Source organism: Pteropus medius, unplaced genomic scaffold (genome assembly GCF_902729225.1).
Source record: "Pteropus medius unplaced genomic scaffold, Ma_sr-lr_union100, whole genome shotgun sequence".
Taxonomy (NCBI): Eukaryota; Metazoa; Chordata; class Mammalia; order Chiroptera; family Pteropodidae; genus Pteropus; species Pteropus medius.
The window spans coordinates 17229712-17252073 of record NW_024340696.1 but is presented as its reverse complement, the minus strand read 5'-3'; the positions used below and the strand labels follow the sequence as shown (position 1 = coordinate 17252073).

Genomic DNA, 22362 nt, shown 5'->3' with positions numbered 1-22362 from the left:
TATAGATACAGCACTAGAACATTTAAATTAATTGATTTATACTTATTTAAAGATTACCATGTACCAAATTATGCACTTAATAAGTAATAGTATAATGAGGTTATCAAAACAATGGAAAACAAGCAAGAAAATATATAACTTCACTGACAGAAAAGTCAAATTAAAGCAAACATTTTCCATAAAACTTTCAAAGTACTTTCTATGATATAAAAAAAAAAAGCAATCCCTACGTAAAACCACTGAACTTTATAAATGTTTCAAAGAATCTTTCTACAAATTCGTTTACAGCTGAAGGCTATACCCCCAAATTGCAATTATCCAATTGTCAGAACAACAACTAACAATTAAATAGTGGGAGGAGAACCACCAATCATCTACTTAAATGAGACTCATTTCAGAACACCTTGGTCTCACATTTCCCCAACCAAAAAAAAAGTTCTTTTACACAAAAGTCACTGAACCATCAAAAATCCAACTGGAAAAACCACTTACTGTTTTAAAGAAACCATACAAACATAAGCAAATTTTTAATTAAGAGGTATAGCTAGCGTCAGGCCATGGTGCAGCGCACTCCCACGTGCCTCATGCCAGCTGTACAACAGCAACATTCAAGCAGCTGCCTTAATTGGAGATGCAGACCAACACATGCTAATTTGGCTGGGCCAACTAATTGGTAGGTATGCTGCGTTTCTAACAGAACATCCACCCATATTACAGATGTTGTTCTCTATCAGAGCAAACGATTGGTAACAAACAGTAATGAAGCTGAAATAAGCTACACTCGGTGAAATTGTTTAGTTGGACAGCTTTACAACAGGATCCCACATTAGCTTAGAAAACCACTTGTGCCAAAATTGGAACATAAGTTAAATTTCAAAAGTACCTTTCTGTGCAAATTTAGAATACGATGAGGTCTCACAATGGCTCTTCAGCCACCCAAACAATACTTGCTAAGTGGGCACCCCCTAAAGCATGCCAGGCCTGATGCAAACATTTGCAAAAGGATTGAACCCTTTTCCTCTTTAAAGTCTAATGCAGACCAAACAATTATAGATATGTGCAAAGATAATAATTATATTTACCAGGAAATGTACAAAACAGTAAAAAAGGGCAGGGGGGCATAGGGAGGAAGAGGAGGCCTTCTGTTTCCAGCCTTAATGGTATAACAGAGACCAGATTCATGCTATTACCTTAAACTAAAAATCTCGAACAATATATGTGAAACAAGGGTTTTCAGATCTTGGACAATAGACAATTTAGGAGAGCAATTCCTAAGAGAAGGTAAACAAATGAGGTAAGCACTATGGTTGTCCTAGTTTATTGCAGATTAGACACTGCAGAAGAAAAGGTCAGTAAATGTGAAGGCATAGCAATAGACACTATCCAAATGAAAAACAGAAAGAAAAGAGACCAAAAGAAAAAGAACGGCCTCAGTGAGTTGAGGGACAACTTCAATCAGTTTACTATACGTATAACTGGAGTCTCAGAAAAAGGGTGAGGGATAGCAAAATACTTGATGAACTAACGGTCAAAATTTTTCTAAATAGTATGAAAACAATAAAGATAAATTGTATTTAAAATCAACAGACTCCAAGTAGAGCAAATATAAAGAAAACTATACCAAGGAACAAAATACTCAGATTACTTAAAATCAGTGATAAAGAGAAAAATCTTAAAAGTCACCTGAAAATCTAAAAAACAATATAAATGAGCAAACAAAACAGAAACGAACTCTTAGATACAGAGACTATTTTGATGGTTGCCAGAAGAGAGGCAGGAAGATGGTTGAAAAAGGGGAAGGAGTTAAGATGTACAAATTGCCAGTTATAAAAACAGTCGCAGGGATGTAAAGTACAGCGTAGGGAATATAGTCAATAACATTGCAATAACTATGTATGGTGTCAGATGGGTACTAGACTTATTGAGGTGATCACTTCAGAAGTTATACAATTGTCTAATCACTATGTTGTACACCTGAAACTAACATAATACTGTGTGTCAACTGTAACTGAATTTTTTTTTTTTTTAATTTTAAGTAACCAGAGGATGAAAAACATTATGCAGAGTGGTAAAAAGATAAAATAGCGGACTTGTCAGAAACACCCCAAGCTGGAAGGCAATGAATCAAAGTTGCTAAAGTATTGAAAGAAAAATAAATAAATAACCTGTCAACCTAAAATTTTATACCCAGAGAAAAGCATTTCAAAAATAATGGGTTTTTTTAGACATAGAAAAATAATTTATCACCAGCACATCTGCACTGTAAGAGATGGTAAAGGAAGTTTTCCGGACAGAATAAAATTCCTAATCAAAATCTTTTTCTACACAAAGCAATGAAGAGCTTCCAAAATAATAATGCATATAAATATAAAAGACTTTAAAAATAAATTTAATTCTCTTTAAAATATAATTGACTAAGGTAAAAATAATGTTATACGGTTCATAACATATAGAAGAAAATGTATGGGGAATAAAAATATAGTGTTGTCAGGTTCATATGTTATATATGAAATAGTACACTATGACAAGTTAAAGATGCACAAGTTAAAGATGCAAAATCTAAAGCAATCGCTAAAAACAAAGAAAAAAAGATGTACAACCAATAAGCCAAAGAAGGAAATAACATGGAATAATTTTAAAAACATGCTATTAATCCAAAAGTAGGCAGTGAAAAGAAAAAAAAGAAACAAGCAGATGAGATAAATAGAAATCAAAGAGTAAATTGGTAAATTTTAACCCAATCATATCAACAATGACATTAAATGAGCATACTAATTAAAAAGGAGAAATCATCAAATTGGATAAAAAGCAAGACCAAATCTATGTTGTCTGTAAGAGACCAAATCTATGTTGTCTATAGGAAATTTAGTTTAACTATAAAGTTCATATAGATTACAAGTAAAGACAGAAAAAGATATACTATCCTAACACTAATCAAAAGAAAAGTTGGACAAAGTAGATTTCAGTGCAAAGAATATTACCAAGAATAAAGAAGGTCATTCCATGACAATGGGCTGACTTCTTCAAAAGGACATAACGGTCCAAAATGTTAATACACCTAATTACAGAGAAAGAGAAAATAGAAATTGACAGATCTATAATTAGAGTCAGAGATTTCAACTCCCTTCTCATAAATGACAAGAGCAAGCAGACAGACAATCAATGAGGAAACAGAAAACTTGAACAATACTGGCTACTGGCAACCAATTCTTTGTTTTAAATTTTTAAAAGCCCCTATTCTGAGTGGCTTATAAAGACTAATCAGTGTTCACTTAAACTTAAGAAGAGAAACCTCAAGAATTACCAGACAGGGACAAAACTTCTAATGCTTTCAATGTGCTTAGAATTTCAGGAAAATCATTCTCAAAGTAATGTCCAGCTTAAGCAGTGATGGTTCAAAAAGTTAAACAGACATTTGACTAGCAACTAATAGTTATTTAACAATGCACCAACATAAACTTTTGAAATATTTTAACGGTTGGTAATAAACACAGAATTATATAAGTATTCAAATTGCACATAAACTAATTATGGTAAACCCTTGGCCAAATCAGAACTAGTTTGATCATTTTAATTCTAAAAATGGGTATACGTCTTATTTCTGATGGCATCACAGTATAAAATATATTGTCACTGCAACATTTCATTGTTTGAACTTTTAAATTATCGACACAGGTTTTACCAATTAGATATATCATCAGTGCTTCCACAATTATTTAAATTTTTAAGAACTGATATCTTTATAAAAGGATTGGTTCTTCTAAACTTCAGACAAAGCTGCAAATTTGATCTTACTCTTCCAACCTTCTGTGTAAAGCTTTCAAATATCACCTGACAAACTTGTTACCAATAACGGTAGTACTGCTCTGCAGTGTCGATGTAAATTTAATTTCTATGATTCTTGACATTAGGATACTATACTGATAGCACAGTGAGTTAAATAATGAGGCATCTTTAGATAGCCGGACAATTTCTAAAGACTAAAATTCTAAGAAAACTCCAGTTAGGACGGCAAATTCAATGCGGTACGTGCATTAACAACAACAGAACACAACACTAATACATTCTGAATTCAAGATGAAAGTGTTAACTTGTCATCTAAATATACATATGTATGTATGAAATACATTAAAATCCAAAAGGAAGCTTATGAATTTAATAGCTTGAAACCAGTTGTTCAGAAGAAACTTGATCTTTGATAATATAATCTTAATGAGAAAGCTACAAAAAATTGTTCTGTGCCTTCAGTAAGTATCCAGCCTGGCCAGCAATGGTTCCTTATCTCCCCAGAGCACTCTCACTTCCTAACGGCCTGATAACTTTTTGAGCTCTTGTGTTGACTTTTATCATGTCCTTGAGTCATTTTTAACAAACGTTTCTTGTTTCTGAAAAAGCTAGATTTCCTAATAATTCTTGTTTCTTGTAGCTATGCTTTAATTGTCACTTTAAATCACTAAAATCATTTTTTTTTTTTTTGGTCTTGGGCATCTACCACTTATGCTTATATTTTCTGTAATAACTAGTCTCCTGGCAACTCTTTATGATATAGCCTTCACAAGTTTGGGCCCCAAATTAAGAATGATAAAATTGTTAGGATATATTTTACACTCAAACTGTCTCTGGTATTTCCCAGGTAGCCACTAGGTAGCACAATTGAGCAACGAGGCTATTAGGAAGCCTGGGATATATACAGCATATTCTCTGAGTCTTTAATTACTCAGCTCTCTTAGGAGAGCTGCCCTGTTTATCAAGCCTATAATGTGGGAAAAGTTAAGGTGTAATTATTAATGAATACGGTTCAACACCTGTGTACTTTTCAGGGTGGACAGAAACATATTCATGATCCATGATTTCATGAGCAGATTGGCACGATGATGTGAACAAAATGATTTCTAAGATTGTTCTCAAGTATAAAATACTGTTTGATAATTGGTGGCAATTTTAAAACAGACTCTACAGAAGTCCCTGGAGATCTGTCAGTGTCTTTAGTGTCTATCATAAGGCTCATGCCCTCATGATAATCACTGACTAAATCATTAATTAGCTCTATATTATATCCCAGTAGGGAATTCCATTCTGACATTGTTAATTACTGTAATAAATTAACTAGAGACCATGAGTCTTATTTACAGGTGGTTCCTACTTTTCCTCCAAGCTTGTGAGAAGGCCCCAGCCATAAGCTGGAGTTCAAAAAATTGAGTCCTTAGGAAGAAACAACCAAAGAATAATAGCCTGAGTGTAGGACTACTGACTATTAGTCAGAACCCTTGACTATTATTGATGCTGCAGAGAATTAACTCATGGGTCAAGCTTCCTACCCAGTGTAACCCAACACTGCCACCAAAAGCAGACCATCAGACAATTACAACAGAAAACAGACTGAATTTACAGGACTCTTTTATTTGAAAATCAGACACTGTAAAAGCATGCTGCTGACCCAAGAGCCAATGGAACAAGAATTAACTTTGTAAGACTGAACGGGACCAATGAGAAAAAATTTATAGGTTTTGAGAAAACATCTTTTCTTTCCTCTTAATTTTTTACTAACCCTCTTTGTGTCTGGCTACATCTGGGCAAATTAAAATGATATGCTCTTTGAATGGTATGTTATTCTACTGATCCATATGAATTCAGGAAAAATATTCTCTGGGAAACCTTAATATAGCTTATAAACTGGCAGATTGTATTTTCCAAATCCAGATTTTATTTTCAAAAAATATCTCCCTTCCCACACGTTCTCCACAGCTACCAAGTCACGCCCCCGTCAAGAGATGGAGTCTTTTCCTCTCTCCTTGAATCCAGACAGGCTCATGACTGCTTTGACCAATAGAGATGGCACTATGAAATCTGAGAGTAGGTCACAGAAAGACATCAGCACCTTCTGCCTATTTCTCTTAGAATATTCACTCTAAGGGAAAATGGGTACCATGTAGGAGGTCCAAATACCCAGAGATGGCCATGCTAGAGAGTCTGCGTGAAGGCACTCTAGTCACCAGCCCCAGCCAAATCCAGCTTTCCAGTCACTCCCTGCATGGCACTAAACCTGTGAGAGAAGCCATATTAGATCTTCCAGACCAGACTATCATCCGCTGAGTACCACCCTGATAATGGCATGAGGAGCAAAAGAAATGTCCTTGCAAAATTCCTGACTAGCAGAACTTATGAGCATCTAAAATCATTATTTCATATTCATAGTTTTGGGGTAGTCTGTTAAGCAGCAATAGAAACAAACATAAACTAGTAAATCATTAGATCAACTTAAAGATGGAAATTGTATAGAAAATACAACACGTACTGATTGGCCTTGTCAGAGCAATGGTCAAATATTATACAACATGTCTTTACAGGGTTCTTTTACTTTACATAGCAATGTAATTATTTGCATAGGCTCAATAAGAATCTATCTTCTAACAGAATATAATTAGAGAAAACAAATTTGTAACCATGACCACGCCAGAAATGTTTCATTTAACAGTAAATCTCATTTAATTAGGCATGACAGGCCCACTAGTAAGGAACAAGGATTGCACTCCATTATGTGGAAACAATGTTTGATAGGCCTCCCAGGAAACTCTCCTGATGTGTCAGTTTTATAGATAGTAAAGTGACATTCTTTAGGTTAGGAACATGGACAAATTTGGGAATCTTGGAGTAAAAGGAGAACGCTACAGTGTCAGGTACTACGGGTGAAACCAGCAGAAGCAAAAAAAAAAAAAAATGGCTCCTGGTTCCTGGGGGTTCCTGACCTTGAATTATGTGAACTCTAAGGGCTATAAAAAGATTTCTGGTACTACAGAAGTGACAGAAAAATATACACGACTCCAGGAGCTGCAGAAGATTAACTCTCTAATCCTACCATCATGTGGTTATCTTGTTATTAAACATAAAACAAAAAGGTCCTCATGTGTTCATTAATACCTCATTGTCCTTAGACAAATGAAATAGGCTAAGTATAACAAAACATCGGATAAATGACGCTGATAGTGCACCAGAAAATTGTGGAACAAACTCACTTGTTCAAATCCGTACCAGAATTGCACAGTTTTGATCATAGGTAAAGACTGAAAAAGTGAAACTGATATTTTTCACCTTATTCTATTCCTCTGTTGACTATAAACCAGTAAAGTTTACATTTCTAAAAGCTTTGTATTTCAAGAGAGAAAGCTGTGAAATTACAGGGCTTCGCACATGAGATAAGTTACAAAAAAAGAGAAACATCATGTTTGGTTTTTTAAATCAAAGACAGAAATGTATATTTTTAAATATCAAATCTGTTGAAACTGTATATAATTAGATTTACCACATAATAACATAAACTGTACATATCACCATCTCTATACTCTGCAAACTAACGGGCTGTTCTGAAAGCTAGCCTCCTTCTCACTGTGCTTCACTGGGAGTCAAAATTGAGCTCAGAGTTCAAAGATTATCTAAGGGTTTTTCTTTGACAAATCAATATTGAAAAAAATACTTAAAATATTAATAATCCTGGCTAACAATGATAATAAGCTTATTATATGCGTGATGAATTTCAGCTGGTCTGAATTCAACAGGTGACAGGTATCCTCACAAAGAACTGTAATTTCATTAAAGCGGTCAATTCTGAGAAAGTACTTATCCGCTGTTGGCGAAACATTTAGTTCCCTACTAAATTATATAAAACCATTTTAAATTTTTTTTAAAGAACTTTGATGAGTAGGCTGTCCTCCACATTCACAAGGAATTGCTTCTAAAGAGAGCGAATCACCAAGTTTGTATAATGACAGTGGAGAGTTGAAGGTGAAAGGACCCAAGAAGTCCCCTATTTTTCTTCAGTTGGCACCTGTTTCCTTTTCAATCTCCTTTCTTCTTATTTCCGTCAGATGAGAAGAAGGAGGGATAAGTTTAACCACTGGAGTGAGTTTAAGAGCTGGACTAGAAGAGACAAGTTAGACTAGTTAAACTACCTTGCTAGTCTTATTTCCTAACTGAACTCTGCCTGATACAGAAATTGGTATCAGGAGTAGGATCCCAAAAAAATAGACCTCGAAGGACTTTTGCATTGGTTTGGTTTGATCCATGCTTCAGTAGCATCGCCACTGATCAAATAAACGCTGGTTGCTGATTATAATGAAGTATTTATTAAGGAAGAGCCTTAAGAGACCAAAAGCTAGCTACATTTGAGTTTGGCAGAAATGATGAGTACTAAGACTGCACTGGAGCACTTACCAAAAGAAAATGACAAGCTTGGGTCTTTAAAGTTTCAATTCACATTTATGATCAGAGAACTAGACAATTTCTATGGCAGCCCTAATAAAAACTTTTATGTCTTATAGTCACAGAGCCCACTTTGCTAACATCAGATTTAACTGCGCCAGTTGGGAAATTACAATGTAAGTTGAATTCCACAGACTCACCATGTTTCATGCATGAATGTGAAAGCACTGAATGAGAAAGAGTGAGACCCTGAGACTTGGGGTATTTGTGTGGACTCCACTAAAGCTGAGCATCTTGAACCCCCAAACTACTCTGAATTCCCCTTGCCGGTGGAAATACATATCTTGCTCTCCTATGTCTGAAGAGATTAGCTTTCCCTGGTTTGAAGCACCTGTAATAACCTCACCATATCCCTCAAAGCGGTTTCCTTACAAGAGAATTCCTCTTCTTCTCAAGACCCAACTGGACCACTCCTTACTGCCACCTACAACAGGTTCGCTCACAGCATTCTCGGGGGAACAAGCACAAAGTCTGATCCACAAATAGCTTACACACAAAAATAACTAAAATTTTGCAACTTTGTATTGGTAGAAACCCAGGAAATCTGTGTGAGAAGGGATTCTAAAAAATGTTAGACCAAGGAAAACAGAAGATAACACCAGATTGAGACTTTTTTTTAATGAGTCACTTACCAGAGACAGGATTCCATGGTTAGCTTAAAGGAGCTCTGAGTTAACTTGGTGGCTGACTGAAACTTGGCCTCCATGACAGCCTACATTTAATGAGACTAGGAGGCCACAACTTCCGTGGCACAACGTAGAAGCAGGGATCCAAGGGCTTAAGGAGATAGGAATGCTGGAGTGCGTTTATCACACGCAACTTGCACACACAGCCCCTCCACCACCACACCCCAAGAGGGCCCAGTGGATGTTCCCTTCACCAAGATTCTGGCTTCATAATTAGAGTGCCATTATATGGGCAAGAGGTTATTAGTCTGGTCCTTTAACACACTGCCAGTAATAAAATTCGCCGTGCTGCTACACAATAAGAAACCCTCCATTTTCTCTCCCTAGCTCCCTTTTTGTTTCCTTCATGGTACTTACTACGAAATGCAACTACTTAATTTATTGGCGTGGTTTTTTGTTTTGTTTGTTTTTGTTCTTTGTTTCTTCTCTGTTTCCTCCACTGGCATATAAATTCGGTGAGAGAGAGGGCTGCATCTACCTCACTCACCACTGCATGTTGACTGCCTGGCACAGTACCTGGTACACACGCACTCAATAAAGACGTGCTGAATGTATAAACAGTTACTTTATTTTCATCAACATGAAATTCTGGTCCTTTCTTGCCCTGGAATTGATAGGTTCATGAAAACATTATCCTCCTTAACAGATGATTTACATCTGAGTTGAAAACTTGTCCAAACTTAAAAATCTCTGTGTATTTCTTCAGCTTAGAATGGACGACCTGGTCTGCTGATATCACCTCTTACATTAAATTTATATTATTCTCAGAAAAATATTTTTCAAAAGTTTTAACAAGGAAAAAACACTTCCCTCACAATAAAGGTCAATTCAATGCCTTCACCATCTGTTCCGCCATGAAAATGTTTGAACAGGATCCTCCTTTCTTACTCCAGAATTGCATTTCTGCCTACAGTCACATGTCACTTTATATCATAAGTTAATCAAATTTTCAAATATCATTAAAGTATATCTTCTGACTCGTTAAGCAATTTTTGTTCAGGCTGGAGCACTTGCTGAGTGTCATGAGGTAACTTTTCTTGTTTCTGTATTGAGCAGATGGTAGTTTCATTCATATCACAGCATTTCAAAATACAATGTTCCATTTAATCAAAAGCTTCTATTTTCTGCATATGAACCTTTACTTCTGGCAACTAGTAGATGCCTTCATTAACAGCTAATTTTACACACAGACACACATACACGCACGCACGCGCACGCATACACATTTTTATCAGCAGAAGAGTTATTATACACACGACTACAAGTAACTAAGAAAGAAATGATATTAAGATCAAGGCAGTATGCTAAGTTCACCTACTGTCTAAGTAACTACACGTCAGGCTCATTAGTGTCACAGCTTAATTCAAATTCACACCTCAGCGAAATTGCAAAATACTGTGTCTCAGACCTTCAGGGTTGCATTCACATAGTTGAAACCTTGAAAGTTAAAATCCTTAAATGCCAAAGATTTGTTGTATATCGATATGCTTACCTTTGTAAAGATCTGTGCTCTTGGCAGGGTTATAAAGATTTAACACACTAATATTAGGAATCTATAAAGATCTCTTTTTTGCCTAAAAATAAAGTGCATCTATATGTAATCCGTCCAGTAGGACCAGCTATGATCTGGAAAAGATTATAACAAAAATATATACCTCACAAGGATGTCTGAAGGGTCAAGGAGATAATACGTATGAGGGAATAAATAAAGCACTACATAAGTGTTAGTAGTACATGGTAATGTAAATAATAAAATGCAGTACATTGTAAACCTTAAACTTACATAATTTTATGTCAATCATATCTCAATAAAGCTGGTAAAAATAATAATAAAAAACAGTAGAAATCCTCTCTCATCTGAATTAGGGCAGTTTGTTGGTTGGCTACTTAGAGAAGTCAGTTAAAGCAAGGAATCCTAGAAAATGATAAACACACAGTGTAACCATCTATTTTAATTTAAACTATGTATAATTCATTTACCAACCCCCTGTGTACAGCTAAGGCCTTTAGTTTGAGTTCAGACATGCTGACTGGAATTCCTATCTTTCTTGCATAAACCACATACAGAACACATCATTTATGATTGCAGTTCCAGTTCTTTTAAAATGCAGCAAAGACTTCAACACATATGAAACAATCAGAGAGCAATTTTATTCTTACTTTTAATAATTTTTTTCCAATATATTACACCTGTCTTGTTCCCTCCTGAATCTGACAGCCAATTTCCAAAATCACTTTTTCAGAGCATTCCACTTCATTTTTATAGAAACAATTCTTTTTACACTAATATTGCATCAGTTTACAGATTATTCAATAGCAAATGCACCCAGCATAAGTGAGTTTGGGAACAAACACAATTGACTCTTAATAAGCAAACAAGTTGATTTGTGGTGTAAAGTGCACGAGCATCAAACTGAGAAATCTCCTGGCCACAAATAGCATGCTGGGAACATAGGTCAGTTTTACCAAGGAAAGGGACAGCACAGGTCTATCTATCTGGTTGGTTAATTAGATGTCGGTTAAGAGTCTTTGCCACATTATAATTCAGGTCTCAAGCACAGCTAAGAAGAAAATTCAAAACAGTTTCCCTGTCACATGTATATATGCTAACTTTCCTATTTTTCCCTCAATCATGATATAAACTTTAAAGATAATGAAGTCAAAGTAAAAAAAAACCACATAAGATATGTCAGTTACACAGACAAATCTTCCTTTTTCTCAAATTTAGAGAAATCTAAAATAATAGCAATAGCTAACAACATCTGCACAGCACCTTACAGTTTGCAAAGAACATTCGCATATTCTCGTTTGAGTTTTACATAGTGAACCTGTTACAGGATGTCTCTTGACATCAATGCTTAAAAGTGTTAGAATCTTTATGTCACTAGAATCATTGAATATGTTGTGGTCTTAAATAGTTCCTGACCAGGGTCAGGGTTTACTTGTGCTTTGTTGAAAGCTGTGTGTAATTATCAGAATGCGGGTTCTTCAGCAACTTGAATCATATTTACTTTTGTTACTTTTTCAACTGTTATCTAGATAGATTTTGTATTTGTTATAGTCTAACCTGTAATTTGTATAAATTTACCATCTGTTTTCATTAAAAAAACGTTCGGAATGCCACTTTGGTGTGTCCTGATTCAATTAATAGTAACTTTATTAAACTTCTAATTAAAAAAAAACACACACACAAGATTTAAATAGACAAAAAATGTTCTAAGTAGAACATGATAAAATAATTGTTGACTCCTGACAATAGAAACTAAATGAGTCAGTAAAAGATATTGTAAGCAAATTACAAAAGCCCCATATTAATTTGAAAAAATTAATGATCCATCTTTAAAACATCCCGTTAACAGCATGAAAAAAACGCTTTCTGAACTATAAATATGTCAGTGCTAGATATCTGCATGAAAACATTAAACTTAGATTAGTCATGTTCCTTTTGTAATCGTGAGGGGAGGGGAGGTTTGGTGTGAGAACTTACTTATTTCACTGGAAACCTGGTTCAGTTTATCCTGTGACCTGCTGATAAGGACAATCTTCATGCCACGCTTTGCTAACTGAAACAGTAAGAGACACCAGACAATTGAATCACACCTGTGCACTTCATTTGAAAACAGAAATTAGATATATACTCATTTGAAGAAAACCTCACCATATGATAATTCAAATTAAAAAAAAAAAAACCCAAGTGTAATGAATGGGCAATCCAAAATGAAGACTTTACAAAAGGATTCCCCAAAGGGTTATCTTCCTAAATCAAGCTAGTATACAAGTGTCAAAGGGTTTTAGGAGAAGAAAGACCATTACTTTTCATTTTGTACCAATCTACACTGTTTGAGTTTTTAAAATCATAATTATCTATTACTTCTATAATTTAAAAATTGGCTTTAAAAGTGTATGTTCAGACTGCATACATGAAGACCAGAGGGCTAGCAAAGAAAACTATAGTTAAAATGTTAGGAACTCCCAAAATAGAATAAATTTAAAATTTTTTATTTAAGCATTATACTTTAGGAACAACAAAGACAAACTAATATAGTTAATTAGATAAATTAATAAAGAATTTCCTGAGGAGCGCCTTCTATGCACTTATCTAGCACTGCGTAAGTGTTGCATAGAATGTTTAAGATTTACAGGAATTTGGTTTCTACTCCAGAGACATATAAATATAGAGGCAGAGGAAAAAAACACTGATAGAAACGAAACATTTTCGTGAACTATTTCAGATAGTATATAAATGAGCAATAAATTAGCTACTATGAACTATAAGTGATTTAGTAAACTAATATTCCAGTCTTAAAGTCAATTTTTATTAAGTAGTGAGTGATATTGCAAATGAGAAAATATTGGACATTTTTCAAACAAAAAGAACAAAGGTTGGTAATAATGTGCTAAATTAATCTGCTGTAAAACCACTAAATAACCCATGAATGCACACTGATAATTTTTTTTTAATTAACATGAAGGAACGATAAGTAAAAGCTCTTATTTACAGAAAAACAGCATCTAATAAATATAGAAGGAAAGATATCATTAGAAAATCACCATTTTTAAACCACCACGGTAATAACTTATTTTTAAGGCTAAGATTGTCAATGAATGTTAAAGCCACTGCGTGAAAAATTATTGGGAAATAGGATATTCATATAGTCTCAAAGTATCATCTCACATATTCCTTATTAATTACTCAGAGGTAAGGTACCTTTATAATGCAGAATTATGGGGAGTAGCATTTTAATAAATGATTTATCTAAACATAATCAATAATGGTACAAGCGGACTTCTTGTGCCTCCTGGTAAGATACAGTCAGAAGGATACAATAACATCTGTGTAGCATTCCTAATTAAAAAAAAAAAAAATGTTTAACCTGAATCTAATCATGAGGAAATAATCAGACAAATCCACAGTGAGAAATCTTTTACAAAACAGCTGGCCTAGAGTTTTCAAAAATGTCACTGTTATAAAAGAAAAAAAAATGTCTAGGGAACTCTTCCAGTCAGACATGACAACTCAACTGGATCTTGGAACAACAAATAAAGATCTATAAGGAGGTTATTGGTACAATTGGGCAATTGCATAAGGGCTGTATGTTGTAAATAGTATTGAATCGACTACTACATTGTGGTTTTAAGGGCAAATGTTCTAATTTTTAGAAGATTCATGCTAAAATATTTAGGGGTGAATTGTTATGATTTCTGTAACTCACAAATGATCCAGCCAAATTATAATTATAATAATAAAGAAAGTAAAACGTGGCAACATGTTAACAATTAGTGAATCCCAGTAAAGGATATAAGGGGTATTCATTTTATTCTTCTTGAAACTTTTCTGTAGTCTTGATATTCAAAATAAATTTAAATTTAATAAAAATTTAAAAATTAAAAAACCTTTGGGAATGACAAATGAGAGATTCGGAGGGTCTGCCAGGATCTTCATCACCATGGGGCAGTGTCACAGGCTATACAGTTGCCTTTGCAGAAGTGGAAGACAAGGAAACTTGCCTCAAGAGTACTGCCAAGTGCCTGCTTTGTATGATGGTTTTTATTTACTTATTATTATTTTTTAATTCCTAAATTTTATTAGGCTTATGCTCGAACACAAGGGAAGCAGCACAGAGGAAAGGAAGTTCCTCCAAATTGATTCTGATGATGGTTTTTAAACTGTTACGGTTTCCTATCCCCTTTAGTTACATTACAGAGAACTTGAATCCTTTGCCTGTATCTGTCAATCTCTTTCTGTCAATCAGTCCTTCTTGTGTAGATACCATGGACTAGCCTGAAAATGTAACCACTATATAATAACATATCCACCCTTTGGAAAACAGTTTTCAAAATAATTAACTTTAAAAACCGAGAACTGTCCATATTTACACAATATAAAATAAAATTACACTAAATTTTTCACAATTCCAACTTACCAGGAAAGTTTTATACTCATTTTGTTCTTGTATTTTTAATATCGAAAAGAAAGGTCTTGAAAATTACCTACCTCTTTTGCATATGATTTTCCAATTCCATCAGTACTCCCTGTGACAACTGAGAAAAGAAAAAAAAAAGTAACAGTTTAGTTTAAGAAATACAATGAAGAACTGATCATACACAGTTAGGATCCACCAATTATACACAAGAGGACTTGTGTGATACTTTGATGTAAAAGATGGAGCAATATAGGTTCAAATTTAGGACTGAAAATATACTATAATGGCTAAGACTTAAAAAGACTACAAAACCAAGTGCTGAAGCAACTGGAACTTTCATACACTGCTGGTGGCACTGTGTTTCCAAAATGCTATCATTCTGGAAAAACTATTTGGCATTATGTTCAGAATTAAACATATGCCTACCCTACGACCTAGCAATTCCCAAGAGGTATGAATGCATCACATCTACCAAAAGAATGTTCACGATAGCTTTATTTATGCGTAGTAGATAAACATGTCCAGATATTAAATTGCAGGAGAATTAGTACGTAAATTGAAGTATAATCATACAATGGAATACTAATCAAATCAAAAAAGAACTAATAATATCTGTAAAATATGGACAAATATCCCAAATATTATGTTGAATGAAAAAAACCTGACATAAAAGTGCACAACTGTTATGATTCCATTTATGAAGGTTTAAAAAAAAGACAAAACTAATCTATAATGACAGAACTCAGAATGCTGGTTACCTCTGGGTAAGGAGGTAGATGACAGGGGAGGGACAGTAAGGGAAGTTCTGAGGTAAAGGAAATATTCTATATTGTGTGCATATGTTTGCGTAAAAATTTATTGAGCTGTATACTTAAGTATACACTGTATCCGTTATACCTCAATAAACTAATTTTTTAAATTATGCATAGTAAAAAATTGAATAAGACCGATTTCTTCAATGGTAAAGCATATTTCTCTTATTCAATTGCACATTTCTGTAACTTTTCTTTTCCTGAGTATTTTGGAGACATAGGGACCCAAATTTTACACTATATTCCTGCTACTGATTCACTAATGTTTCCTACATAAAGGAAAAATATTTTCTAATGTTTCCAATTCTCTCATTTTCCTTCTATTTATGATAAATTTTTCTGCTCTCTCCAAAAAACACGGGCAGCAGAAACATCTGAAAATTATAATGGGTCAGTCTACACCATAGCATCTTATCTCTGAAATGCTGACATCATGTTTGTTACAAATTCAGAGCATGGCTGTCTGTTCCAAAAGGTTAGGGATACTCCCCAAACTTCTCTGACTATTAGTTTTTCCAAATCATTTACAGATCATGAAAAATGAGTTATGGTGTAAAGTAGGATTTTCTTGCATTTGTCCTAAAACCACTTCTTTCAAATTACACAAAATGGCTCCACTTTTACTATTCGGAAATATGTCGAACACATTCATATTCTTCCTAGCCATGTCATTCAAAATCTCATGGATTTTCATCACGTTCCTGCTCGGCCTTCATCTTTACAGTTTCAAAAAACTTTTTAGAATGAAACAAAATCAAATATACCCAAAATTAAAGAGAACAGTGTAACAAACTCCCATGTACCCCTTTCCCAGCTTCACCCATCATGAACTTGAGCGTAACCTGGCTTCATAGATACCCCCACCAGTTTCCTCCTACCTCAGATTATTTTGAAATGAATCCCAAACATCATTTCATTCTAAAGTATTTCAGTATGTATGTTATTAAAAATAACAATACTATTAACACATTCCTAAAATGTAAATAATAATTCCTTGACATCCAATATCTCACTAGTATAGACATTTCCCAAAATGTCTCAAAAAACTTCTAATAATTTGGTCAAATCAGGATTCGGTAAGTTCCATACTTAAAATTGGTTAATGTCTATTAAATCTCTTTTAATCTCCAGGTTCTATCTATCCACCTACCTGTCTATCTATATCTATTTATTTAATCTCCATCTCTCTCTTCCCCTCTCCTTATTTGTTGAAGATAATGGGTCATATGTTTATATTTTCCCAGCCTGATTTGTTGATTGCATTCTCATGATGTCATTTAACATGTTCTTCTGTCCCCTGGTGGTTGGCTATAGATGCTTGATGAAATTTGGATTTGATTTCTGGTAAGAATGCTTTATAAGTAATATTGCATATCTGCACTGGTAGCATACTTCTGGTTATCTTTCTGTTTTATTAGCTGCCACTGATGATACAGTACTTCATTAGAGGTTGCAAAATGGTGATCTTTAAATTCTATCATTTCATCCTCATTTATTAGTTAGAATATTTCCATAGAGAAATGACTCCTTCTTAGTTATTTGGTTACAATGATATAGTTTGCATAGAAGCACAAGATAAATGTTTGGTTTTTTCCTCCTTTATTTACCAGTTTTCAAAATAAACTGATTCTTCCAAAGGTAACCCATGTGTTTTTATTGTTGTTTATAAGAAACATTAACTTATGGATTTAACCATTTGTGGTAGAACCCACCTATATTATAGTAAGCATGACTTGAAAGCTCATCCAATCTTGTGATCAATTCAGCACATTTCTGTAACTGTTCATTTCCTGAGTATTTTGGAGGCATGGGGACCCCAAATTTTACACTACATTTCTGCTACTGATTCATTAATGTTTCACACAGAAAGAATAAATATTTTCTAATGTTTCCAATTCTCTCCTTCTCCTTCTATTTGTGATACATTTTTCTGTTCTCTCCAAGCTCCCCAGAACCTCATATCCTCTCCTTCACAGCCTTGTTCAAACTCCACTGTTCCAGATCACTTCAAACAAAAGGAACCTTCTCTCCCCTGAACTCCACAGCTCTTCACAAGAATTCTTCCTCTGGCACTTACCACTCTCTGCCCTGAATTGTATTTCCTTATGTGTATACGCCTTAATTCTTCTATCAGGTTCCAGGCTTCTTGCTATGTGACATGCATGAGGTAGGTGCTCAGCAGACATTTGCTGAAAGCATGAATGACACTCACCATTTAGTTGGTCTTACAAACTGCAAAACCAACAACTTAAGACTTTCCCTGAGAACCTGGTTTCTCAAAGTTCTTCCCTTTTTAAGGATAGTACTTTACACTCAACATATCTGCTGTTCATTTATCTACTTACAGAGCCTTTTGTACCTAGATTACTTTGTTTATTCTCTACATCTGTGGAACAAGAAAATCCTGTATATGATAGCAGTAATGAATTCATGGCAATATCAGATTTCTCAGATTACAGGCTTAAAAATCTCTTAAGAAAATAAGAAGTAAACTACAATAAAGTCATTCTATACAGCATACCTAGAGTTTGGGGATAGAATATACACATTTCAAAAAAATACTGATGACTCTGGTATATGTGTGTGTGTATATGTGAGTTCGCGCACACCCACTTGTGTTCTCTCTCACATGGTGAACCATTTTGGCTTAACAAAGCATGCCAAATTATCAAAGTAGTGACAGTTCACTGTTCTTGTCATTAAGATTTGCTTCTTTAAGAACACTGAGTGTTATCAGATCCCATTTTGCTATGGAGTTAAGTAGATAAGTTAAGGTAGTTTTCAACAATACACAGAAAAAAGCTACAGATATCATGCATAACCCAATAGCCTCAGGTACTACCCACACTCTAAGGGTTGTGGGAGAACATATGATGGCCAGGGACAGAAGTGAGGTAGAAGAAAGAAGGGGAGGGGAAGAGGAAATAAAAACGGCTTATGTCTTCATATATAAATACAACACTAGATCCCAAATTTGCAAGCCTTTGAGAAGATGGAAACTGACAACTATAAAGAATATCCCAACTTGGCACCCAGAAGTGTCTAGCTTGTTACAGATTATATAAAATACTGGCATCTGACCAGCACTGGGCTTCCAGATTTTATACAGTCAACAAAAATACTTTAGTTTGTGTAGGTTAAAAATATTCTACCTCTTTTTGTCCTCAACTTGCTAGGAACAGATATTTTTAGTAAATACCCAATCAACCTTATCAAAATCAAACATCAAAAACAGACTAGAGGAACACTGGAAGCAAACATGCTATTTTTAGCTCTTCTGTCTATTCCTTGCCACTACCCACCAAATTCTGACTGCAGAGCCCATGCATAAGAGCTTAGTTATTCCAGGCAGGTTTCTTCTGTGGCCCCTTTTTTCCCCCTGAACACCTGAATGCAGAAAACACTCGAATGATTAAAGATTAATACTGCTGCAAACCATGACAACTGCCTTTCCTCTGAGTGCTTTTGGGGGGGGGCGGGAGGGCAGAGAGAATAGAAAATGACAGAGAGCTTGCATCAGTATTCCTCTTGGGGATCTATTACATGGGAAGAAAATTGCTATTTCAATTCCCTTTTGTTGCTAAAAATAGCAGTCTCAATTGATTCAAGCGAACAGGGAACAGGCTTAGCGGTGCTGAATTTAGAAACCACTGAAGTCCCAAAGAGCGAATGCTAACGTAGTCTAACACATGCCAGCTCATATTTAACAAAGAACAAAGAGAAGAATGCAGGCCGCAAGTTAATAAAACAGCAGCAACTTCTCGCATTTTTATTAGAGAAGCAGTGAAAGTGATGCAAAATAAAGGTAACTATAACTTATTCTCCTAATCGTGTTTTAATAAAAAGCAATTTTACAGAAAAAAATCAGATTATGCATAAACTCAGATATTGTGGGCATATCTTACAACCTCATAGTTTGGAAAAGTACACATGCTTTTGTCCGCACAGTACATTACTATGGAAAGAAGATGCCCAGCTTACAAATGTCTGTCCCACAAGAGGCCCCTTCTCTCACTCAGTCTTCTCAGGTTCCCAAGTGATCAGCCCTCTCAGCCTTCCCTCCTCTTCTCTTGACTTGATCAAACACTGCAGACAGTTATAGCATGCCACTTTAAAAACTAACAAAGAGAAGAAAAAAATCGAAAACGACCTATAGGTTCAGAACAGAGAAAAAGAAGAAACTGTGAAAAGCAGGATCAAGTAAAGACAGGTACCTAATCCCTAGGGCCCACCTGCAGGCAAGGAGGTGTAATGCCTTCTGGTGGCACCAAAATCCTAAAATACCTTCTCCCTGATTTTTTCACTTTACTTGGTTAACTGAAAACCTCTCCAGATAATGAGTCATTTCAGTTAATGCCACATCCTCTTTAAAAATGCAACCCTTGTATAAGAATTAAAAAAGCTATCAATCTTGTACCTCAGTGTGATTTAGTGGATTCAAACGGCTATGTGGCTCCCTTTGGGAATATCCAAAAAGCGGGGGTAACATGGAAGGGGCTTCATGGGAGTAGGAATTCTGGGAATAAAGAAGCTACTACTTCTGGATCACAGGCCTAGTAAAACACCACAATGGAAAGATGTTATGCTTTCACTATTTTAGTTCAGAGAGTAAATGAAGTGGTTCAGAACATGGCCCCTAAAATCAGACCAACAAGGCTCCAGTTCAGGTTCAAATGCCAATTCTGCCATCATCAGAAGCTAGTTAACCTCTATTGTCTCAGTTTCTCTATTTGTTAAAGTGAAGACAATACTATCTGTCTCACAGAGTTTTTGTAAAAATTCAATAAAATGTTAATAATAGTACCCACCATACTGGATTGTTTGAGAATAGCATGGGACTTGGCACATAGTATATGCTCGATAAATGTCAGCAATTGACAGGAGTTAGCAATAGAAAGTGGAAGGGGTATAGAAAGGAAAATTTTAAAGCTATCATGGTTAGAGATGACACCAAAACTACATGCAACAAAAGAAAAAACAGGTTAAGTTGAACTTCATTAAAAATAAAATTTTTGTTCATCAAAAGACAATATCAAGAAAGTGAACAGAAAAACCAAATAATAGGAGAAAATACTTGAAAATCATATATTTAATAAGGGTCCAATATCCAGAATATATGAAGAACACCTACAACTCAAGAACAAAAAGACAACCCAATTATTAAAATGGGCAAAAGACTTACAAAGATATTTGTCCAAATAAGGTATACAAATGGCCAACAGGCACATGAAAAAATAGAATAAGTAAATCCGCAGAGAAAGATTAGTGGTTGCCAGGGGCTAAGAGTAACTACTTAATGAGTATGGTTTTTCCTTTTGGGGTGATAAAAATGTCTCAGAACTAGACAGAAATGATGGTGAATGTGAATGTACAGCACTGTGGATATCCTAAATCCCGCGTAACTGTACATTTTAAAATGGCTAATGGTTAACTTTATGTTATGAGAATTTTACCTTCATGAAAAAAATTCTCTACAAAAAAAGTTAATGAAGACTAGCTTTTAAGCAAGTGCTAGATCAAGAAAGGAAAAGAAATTGCTATTTCTTTCACTGCATCATCCTTGAATTCAGGGAGTAAAACTCTAATCCCTACATCATTCAATTTACACGACAGAATACAGAGGAATCTAGGTTTGGCTTGTTCCTACAGGCAGAACAGCACCTTTACGTGTCTCAAATTTATTGGGTACCTACTATGTGCCAACCACAGTCGCAAACAGAGACTATCTGTTTTAATTTCCCAACACTCTATTAGGTACAATTAGCAACTGTCCCAGCAACTATATGAGGGTCATACATAATAAGATTACTATAGTATCTAATTTTACAAATCTCAGAGAGCTTACGTGACTTGCCTATGGTCACATCATCTTAAATCTAATCATCAGAATGTGAACTCACCACACAATAGAACACTAACTTATAAACTTGGAACTACCTGTAACGGTCACATTTAGCAATAATGCGTGATGCATATACAAATACTGCAGAGTTCCTTGCGCATCAACCTGATAATGCAGAATCCAACTTTATTTTTCACTATTTCTTAACCAGCCTAACCTCAGCCAAGCAGTCTATCTGGTGTTTCCCAAATATAACATGCCAGGAAATCAGCTTCATGTTGTGCCTACGTCACTCCTCATATTGAGAATGACATTTCTCTTTACTCCCCACCCACATTAGCCACCTTTCAATAACCTGAACTTCTAAGCTTTACAGACCACAACAACCAGTAAGCCTGGTTGACTGTGTGGCCTCTAGGATGTCAAACCCCCCCCTATTAGTAGAGGCTAAATCATGTACACAAGTTCAAAATACTGGAAGCAAAGAAACAGAACCAAAGTTCCCCGACTTGTTATATGGTTCTTAATCCTAATGATTAATTAGGTCATAAAATATAGCAAGGAAAAAAGAGTTGATGGTAGAGTTATAAGATTCTTATCTCTGATATGCAGTGTAAACCTGGCTTTATTTTCTCCTTCATGTTGAGTAGTTAACATTCAAATGAGACCTGTGCAGCCTATGCAATTGTTTTATGTTCAACATAAACCGTAATATTCCCTCTACTTCTGTGTAAGAAATTTACATCTCGGAAATGCTTATAGGTTAGAAGTTGTTACATCACGTCCAAATTAAAACAGTCCTATAGCTTAAAATAAGAAATATTAGCTTTTGACATACCTTT

The 22362-nt window shown here is 35.0% G+C and overlaps 1 protein-coding gene across 1 annotated transcript in view; it reads right to left on the bottom strand.

Moving 5' to 3' along the window:
• The window catches only part of HSD17B12 (hydroxysteroid 17-beta dehydrogenase 12), a 131139-nt gene that overhangs the window by 76005 nt on the left and 32772 nt on the right, over positions 1 to 22362 (bottom strand). Inside the window, exons 2-3 of the mRNA XM_039867380.1 lie at positions 14938 to 14984; positions 12430 to 12505 (exon numbers count right to left, since the gene is read on the bottom strand). Coding sequence (XP_039723314.1) covers positions 12430 to 12505; positions 14938 to 14984 — 123 coding nt within the window. The remainder of the gene's footprint in view (positions 1 to 12429; positions 12506 to 14937; positions 14985 to 22362) is intronic.